Source organism: Salmo trutta, chromosome 14, assembly GCF_901001165.1.
Source record: "Salmo trutta chromosome 14, fSalTru1.1, whole genome shotgun sequence".
Taxonomy (NCBI): domain Eukaryota; kingdom Metazoa; phylum Chordata; class Actinopteri; order Salmoniformes; family Salmonidae; genus Salmo; species Salmo trutta.
Window position 1 is genome coordinate 54,659,840 of NC_042970.1, and position 8,525 is coordinate 54,668,364.

Genomic DNA, 8,525 nt, shown 5'->3' on the forward strand with positions numbered 1-8,525 from the left:
TTGTGGACTACAGGAATAGGAGGACCGAGCACGCCCCCATTCTCATCGACGAGGCTGTAGTGGAGCAGGTTGAGAGCTTCAAGTTCCTTGGCGTCCACATTACCAAAAAACTAACATGGTCCAAGCACACCAACAGTCGTGAAGAGGGCACGACAAAACCTATTACCTCTCAGGAGACTGAAAAGATTTGGCATGTGTCCTCAGATCCTCAAAAGGTTCTACAGCTGCACCATCGAGAGCATCCTTATGGGTTGCATCACTGCCTGGTATGGCAACTGCTCGGCCTCTGACCACAAGGCACTACAGAGGGTAGGGCGTACGGCCCAGTAGATCACTGGGGCCAAGCTTCCTGCCATCCAGGACCTCCATACCAGGCAGTGTCAGAGAAAGGCCTTACAAATGTTCAAAGACTCCAGCCACCCTAGTCAAAGACTGTTCTCTCTGCTACCGCACGACAAGAGGTACCGGAGCGCCAAGTCTAGGTCCAAGAGGCTTCTAAACAGCTTCTATCCCCAAGCCAGAAGACTCCTGAACATCTAATCAAATGGCTACCCAAATGGCTACCCAGACTATTTGCATTGCCCCCCCCCACCCCACCCCCCCTCTTTTACGCTGCTGCTACTGTCTGTTATTATCTTTGCATAGTCACTTTAATAACTCTACCTACATGTACATATTACCTCAATTACCTCGACTAACCGGTGACTGTACCGGTACCCCCTGTATATAGCCTAGTTATTGTTATAGCCTAGTTATTTAATTATTTGTTACTCTTATTTCTTATTTTGGGGGGGTATTTTTCTTAAAACTGCATTGTTGGTTAAGGGCTTGTAAGTAAGCATTTCCCTGTAAGGTCTACACATGTTGTATTCGGTGCATGTGTCTAATAACATTTTATTTTATTTAATTCTAAAACACTGAGAAATATAGAAATATCATAAATGACAAATTACATGACCGACTGCTTTAAAAAAAATACTAAACCTTCCCCTTGAACGAAATTGAAAAACTATGAGCCTCCCCATTTTCCTCCAGGTACCCATTCTGTAAATGTTGATGACTGGCTGATGTTGGGTATTGATGCAGTTCAAAAGAAGGAAGATAACATCCTCTACTGGCAGTCTGAAATACTGCGTCTGCTAAGAGTAGAACTATTACATTGAGTCAGCTTGTACTACTGCTCTGTGATTACTGTAAGGTAAGAGACATTATGTAGTTATCCAGCTTTGGGACCTCTGAGGTCTGACCTCTAGGTCAGGACAAATGCCTTTTTACTTAAATATTCAACAGGTATTGCTAAGAGTGCCAAATCACTATCATCGACGACATTTAACTGTGCATTTAAACTTTAAGGAAGTCACAATTCAATGTACCTTTTTTTGCTATAAAAACGTTCATTATAAATGCACTGCAGGAAGACATGTATAAATTGATGTGAGCAATTGCTGCTCAAAAGGGGGTGCGGATTATTAACTTAAAAATGTCCGTTAAAAAGATGTACGTATATAGTCCAAGTCCATTACAACACTCATTATTGTTTACTCAAATTGTTTCTAATTTTACACAATGTGTGACACTCAAATGATTTGGAATTGTTTCCAAGGATACACAAAAGGACAGTTTCTCTGACTCCACTATGTTGCTATGGTGATGGTAAACATATCTGTTAATATAACATACAAGACTATATAAGACTGAAAGGTGAGAAGTCACATACACCACAGAGAGACAGACACGCTTGTCAGCATAGATGGCAGCCTGCAAACCACTTGGATCTGGTAAAGAATGCAGCTTTGTGGATAAAGATGAAATCTGGTAAACTCTTTAAAGTCTATGAGTTTACAACAAAACAAATGCAATTAAATGTTATATTGTGTATTCCTTGAATTTTGCTGACAAATTCGACTTTCTTTTTTTATATAGCACAAGGTTTGTCACTTTTGTTCAATATGAGGCTGTGTTATTGTTATTGTAGTAGTGGCAGTAGTGGTACTGCAGTAATGGTGGATTGGTTAGCAGTAGTTAATGGTGGTGGTGGTGGTGATAGTAGTAGGCAAGTTTAGTAGAAGTAGTAGTAGTAATAGTAGTAGTAGTATAACAAGTAGTTGTAGGCTGGTAGTAGTAGTAGTACTAGCATTAGCAGTAGTAGTATAGAATATATTGATTTTACTCAGGTTCAGTAGAGGGTTAGCCTACTCTCTCTAGATTATCTTTGAAACTATCTTTGTTTTTGAAATATTTGGTTCTCTGATCTGTGTTAAGTTATTTAGGAGCCATGTTTTGCAGGTCCAACATTTGTTCAAAAGCCTTATACATGTCTTTGATTCATTTTCAGGAAAGTTCATGTCAAAATAGAGCTTCAGTCAGCAAAAGCCTGGCCCAATAAATGGGGATTCTTGAACAAGTCCTACAAGGAGGTAAGCTAGTGAAACCTGATGCAGTATGAACACAGAACAAGTTCTACTTCTTCAGAATACAACCATACAACCCTATAGCCTCTATTGATTTAGCCAGGTAGGGACAGACTGAACTGGGCTCCATTTGAATCAAAACAATGAAATCAAAGTTATTGGGTTGATCGATCACATATCTATGAGTTTCTTCAGATGTTCAGATATTTCATGCAATGTTTACAGATGCAGGAAGAGAGCAACAAGCTGAAGGACGTTGTCAAATTGGAGCTTCCCCAACATCTTAAAACACGACCCCCTACCCCACCTGAGAAATACATCCAAGTGAGTCCTTACAAACTCCTTTGGGTCAAGGTCAAGTAAGGCCCTGGTCAAAGGGAGTGCACTATATAGTAGTTCACAACCAGGGTTGGGTAGGTTACTTTCTAAATGTAATCCGTTAGTTACTAGTTACCTGTCCAAAATTGTAATCAGGAACATAACTTTTCGATTACCCGAACTCAAATATTGTTACTTTTAGATTACTTTCCCCTTAAGAGGCATTAGAAGAAGACAAAAATGTATGTTACCAATTGAACAGTATCTATTGCAGGATAAATCAATGTTAAAGTTTATATATATGTGTAAAATTGTACTTTATGCGTTGGGTTATGTAGGCTTCTTCTAACCCATCGCTTCTACTACATATAACAATACAATTAAATTATATCTTTACAATAAAAAACCAGAATTCCAGTCATTCCAATAAATGTTATACCCCTTGATCTTCAAGAATAGGACTTGGAAATATGGAAGTATAGATTAGCCAAATTGTTTTACCTGAGCATAACCCCAAAACTAAGGACTTATTAGCCAGCCCTACTCTGTTGTTTATGATTTTGTTGTCATGGAGGACTGATTGGACTCATTGATTCGAATTGAAAAATAAATGCTGCGCTCATAGAATGGCATGCTTTGAGCACTACTGAAGAAAAAAAAAGCCCCACTTGTATTTTATAGGCTTGGATCTGCACTGTGCAGCTGTTGCTTGAGCGCATTTTTTACTGGCTGTCCACTGGTTTCAAAAACAATGATTGATAGGCAGCTTAAACTTCTTGAATTCAACCATTATTGGGTTCAAATACAATGCGTAAGGTGCCAATAGCTAAATATGAGAGCAGCAGTGTGATTCACATCAATGCGCTATGTAGATATCAATAATAAGTGATATCCGTATTGCCGTAGACCCCCTGGGGTATGCGCAGTCCCGTCGGGGGTAAGCCAAATTAAAATGGGATTCACATAAAAACATTTTTTTTCCTTCACATTTTCAAAAAGGCCATTTCTATTTTCCAACGGGGCTATACATTTGGATGAGGTTTTTTTCCTCGCCTGTGTCGTCTTGTTTCACTGCAAAAAATAGATTTAGACAATCTAGTGTTCAGCGAAATAACAACACAATGTCAAATACAGGTAGCCTAGTCAAATAATTAACATCCAATCACATTAACCATTACTCTCTTGCGGGAATTCCACCAACGGTTCGTATGTAGCCAAACGTAGCTGCTGTCATGTTGGTATCTGTACTGATGGCGCAAAAGCCATGACAGGGAGACATAGTGGAGTGGTAAACGCGTGTGCAAGCAGTTTCTCCCGATGCCACTTGGGTACACTGCAGCATCCACCGAGAGGCTATAGCTGCCAAGGGAATTCCTGACAGCTTGAAAGACATTTTGGACACTACAGTGAAAATGGTTAACTTTGTTAAAGCAAGGCCCCTGAACTCTCGTGTATTTATATTGAATTATGCAATGATATGGGCAGCGACCATGTAACGCTTTTACAACATATAGAAGTGCACTGGTTATCAAGGGGCAAAGTATTGACACGTTTTTTTTAAATTGAGAGACAAGCTTAAAGTTTTCATTACTGACCATAATTTTCACTTGTCTCACCGCTTGCATGATGACGATTTTCTCACACGACTGGTGATGTTTTTTCTCGCCTGAAAGATCTGAATCTAGGATTGCAACTATATTCAATGTGCGGGACAAAATTGAGGCTATGATTAAGAAGTTGGAGCTCTTCTCTGTCTGCATTAACAAGGACAACACATAGGTCTTTCCATCATTGTATGATTTTTTGTGTGCAAATGAACTCAAGCTTACGGACAATGTCAAATGTGATATAGCGAAGCACCTGAGTGTGTTGGGTGCGCAATTACGCAGGTACTTTCCCGAAACGGATGACACAAACAACTGGATTCGTTATCCCTTTCATGCCCTGCCTCCAGTGCACTTACCGATATCTAAACAAGAGAGCCTCATCGAAATTGCAACAAATCGGTTCTGTGAAAATTGAATTTAATCAGAAGCCACTGCCAGATTTCTGTGGGCTGCGCTTAGAGTATCCTTCCTTGGCAAATCGCGCTGTTAAGACACTGATGCCCTTTGCAACCATGTACCTATGCGACAGTGAATTCTCGACCCTCATTGGCATGAAAACTAAATACAGGCACAGACTGTGTGGAAAATTATTTGACTGAGACTCTCTCCAATACAACCCAACATTGCAGAGTTATGTGCATCCTTTCAAGCACACCCTTCTCATTAATCTGTGGTTAGTTTTATATGTAAGATGGTTAAATAAAGAGCAAAATTATTGATTATTATTATATTATTATTTGTGCCCTGGTCCTATAAGAGCTCTTTGTCACTTCCCACGAGCCGGGTTGTGACAAAAACTCACACTCATTCTTATGTTTAAAAAATTGATCTTATAGTGTGTGTGGCAGGCTTACAATGATGGCAAAAAAACATTTGAGAGTGCGCTGACCCTGGTGCTAGAGGGGGTACGCAGCTGGAGATTGAATGTTTGAAGGAGTCCTGGACTACTGCCGTAGACTAAACCACTGCTGTTATCCTTACCTCCAAGCGTTTATTAAAGTTGGATAATCGTTGGATGCCAACAGAAGTCACACTATTGGAAGACATAGCTTGGACTGCAGCCTACAAAAGCCTATTCCTGCTCTTTTTTTCCCCCTGCGATCCATCAAACACATTTGGTGTGTCATCATAGTGGTCTCTGACTTGTGGTCAGACTCGCTCAGGTGGAACAAACTTAAACTTGTGCCTTTTTCAATGATGATTTGAATGTCATTGAGAAAACAGAGAAGTGTCATATTTTTTTTTTCGCAAACATCCTTTCTGAATTTCAATGTAATCATCTAGTTTTTCAAAAGTATCTGTAATCTGTTTACAATATTTTTGCTGGTTTTTGTAATCCCTTACATGTAATCCGTTACTCCCCAACCCTGTGCACCACTACATAACAAAAACTTATATAGTGCACTACTTTTGACCATGAACTATAGGGATCCAATTGTCTTACGTCAGTTAGCGTGACGAGCGTCGCATAGCAGTGACCCCACCTGTTGGAAGACAATGATAGGGCTCTGGTCGAAAGTCGTGCATTATGTTGGGAATAGGGTGCCATTTGCAGACCGTAATGCTGGGCTATGTGTGACACTGAGGTCGGTTGCAGGTAGGACCCTCTCCCCCAGTTCCCCAGACCACCCAGGCTCAGATTGGCTGGCGCTCGGCCGTGCCCAAGTTGCAGTTGGAGCGCTACGGAAAGGTCCAGTGTGGGAAGAAGAGCTTCTTGAAGGAGCTGGGCTGGGCCTTGGACGCCTGCAGCTGAAAAAAACCCTCTGCTGCCATGACACCTACCTCCTAGGCCTTGGCGATGCCGTGCACAGACTCAATATTGATGACTACTCAATATATGACTTTCCCTTATCCCCTGCTCTTGTTTGTCTTTGTCTTCCTCCTTTTTTTATTCACATACTCTTAAATCCTATGAAATTAGCACTATCAGCATTTTTTTTATATATTACTAAATATTGATAAATTCTCACTAATCAATACAAAATACTATTAATCTGCTCTTATTTACTTCTGTCTCTCTCACATTTAATTTCAACACAAATATTGCATACTATATCCAACAAAATTAACACAATGGGTACTTGGTTATTTTGATCCAATGACAATCATTTGATTATTTATAGGATATTATGTTCTCTCCTTTCATTATCCTGTAGTCAATGGTGCTGTATTCCCACAAATGTAATGTATTAGCTAAGGTCCAACATTTTCATTTTGAGGAGGGAATTTTAAACAATGTTTGTTCCCATTTGATATACTTGGTATGATTTCTTCAATGGCAGTATGGTTGACCATGTATCAATATCTTGTCTTGCAATTTAGCCTATATTCTGTTTGGTTTCATAAGATTGTTATAACAAATTAAGATTTTTATAACAAATTAAATTAGACTTTAGGGGCTCTCTGACTTCGGTTGCCAGCTGGACGGTGCTACCTCCAACACATTGGTGCGACTTTCTTCCAGGTTAAGCAAGCAGTGTGTCAAGAAGCAGTGTAGCTTGGCAGGGTCGTGTTTCGGAGGACGCATGGCTCTCGACCTTTGCCTCTCCCAAGACCATAGGGGAGTTGCAGCGATGGGACAAGATTGTAACTACCAATTGGATGGATTCACAATCTATTTGTTTATATTAAAAAGTATTTACATAGAAAAGCACTATTTTACCGTATAGAAATGACCAAATATTTACTAAGATGTGGATTCATTATATCAAGCATCACTAGAAACCATTTACCAGCTGTGTTGAATTATTAGCCAAGTACCAGAAAGTATTTCCTAGTACACTGAACAAAAATATAAACGCAACACGTAAAATGTTGGTCCCATGTTTCATGAGCTGAAATGAAAGTTCCCAGAAATTTTTCAGATGCACAATAAGCATATTTATCTCAAATGTTGTGCACAAATTTGTTTACATCCATGTTAGTGAGCATTTGTCCTTTGCTTAGATAATCCATCCACCTGACAGGTGTGGTATATCAAGAAGCTGATTAAACAGCGTGATCATTACACAGGTGCTAGGGACAATAAAAGGCCACACATTGTGCAGTTTTGTCACACAACACAATGCCACAGATGTCTCAAGTTTTGAGTGGGCGTGCAATTGACAAGCTGACTGCAGGAATGTCCACCATAGCTGTTGCCAGAGAATTAAATGTTAATTTCTCTATCATAAGCCACCTCAAACGTTGTTTTAGAGCATTTGGCAGTACGTCCAACTGGCCTCACAATCGCAGACCACATATTTGGCATCGTGTGGACGAGCAGTTTGCTGATGTCAACATTGTGAACAGATGGCGGTGGGGTTGGGATGCTCTGGATCAACATGTACGACAGTGTGTTCCAGTTCCCGCCAATATCCAGCAACTTCGCACAACTATTGCAGAGGAGTGGGACAACATTCCACAGGCCACAGTCAACAGCCTGCTCAACTCGCCAGAAACTGACTTATTTTTTAAGGTATGCCAATAATGTGAAATCCATACTTGTTGAGCACATTCATTCTGGCACATGTCTCGCGCATCAGTGCAACACATATGGCACTGTCATACTGAGCTTAATGCAAGGCTACAGCTGCACTGACATCATTTTTGTTGTTGTTGCAATTTATTAATTCTACCTAAGGGCGCAACGCATTACACACATTCCAGATCTACTATTATGAAGCTGCCTGGAATACAAGCCAAACTGCTGTCTAACAGTAGAGGGGGATATGCTGATTTCATAATAATGAAAATTATGTTGGATAAAAATGTTTTACACTTCTGAAATGCTACTAGGAAACTGTTACTATTCTGTGGATGTTCTATGAATTGAGGACAACTGAAAACATGTTTGTGTTCTGGTTGTCATTTAACCACTGGGTACATTCCAATATCCATACTAGCAGAAAATACCCATACATGCCCAATACATTGCTTTATTCAAGGTGGTATGATAGAATGTATATTGGTACAGAGCCACATGCTATGATGGATTGGCAGTTTGGCACACAGACAATGCCCTGCTCTTAACCTTAGCCGGGTGACACTTCCTCTCACATGTTCCCCCCAGTCTGCTAGACAAAAGTGGCAGACAGACACACTAGTGGGCCTGTCCCTGCACTGACCTTTCTACACAGCCATACACCAGCTCTCCCGCGACCTCGACGTAAAAAGCCAGACCCCAGTCACTCATGCAACAACAAAGACA

General features: G+C 40.4%; 1 protein-coding gene across 1 annotated transcript; it reads left to right on the forward strand.

Annotated features, from left to right (window-relative positions):
• Positions 1-1,704: 1,704 nt before the first annotated feature.
• LOC115207115 (uncharacterized protein C20orf85) lies at positions 1,705-6,275 on the forward strand. The gene is made up of 4 exons (XM_029774108.1): positions 1,705-1,815; positions 2,336-2,417; positions 2,637-2,735; positions 5,934-6,275. The coding sequence occupies exons 1-4, from the start codon at positions 1,751-1,753 to the stop codon at positions 6,087-6,089; spliced, it is 402 nt and encodes a 133-aa protein (XP_029629968.1). The 5' UTR covers positions 1,705-1,750; the 3' UTR covers positions 6,090-6,275.
• Positions 6,276-8,525: the final 2,250 nt, after the last annotated feature.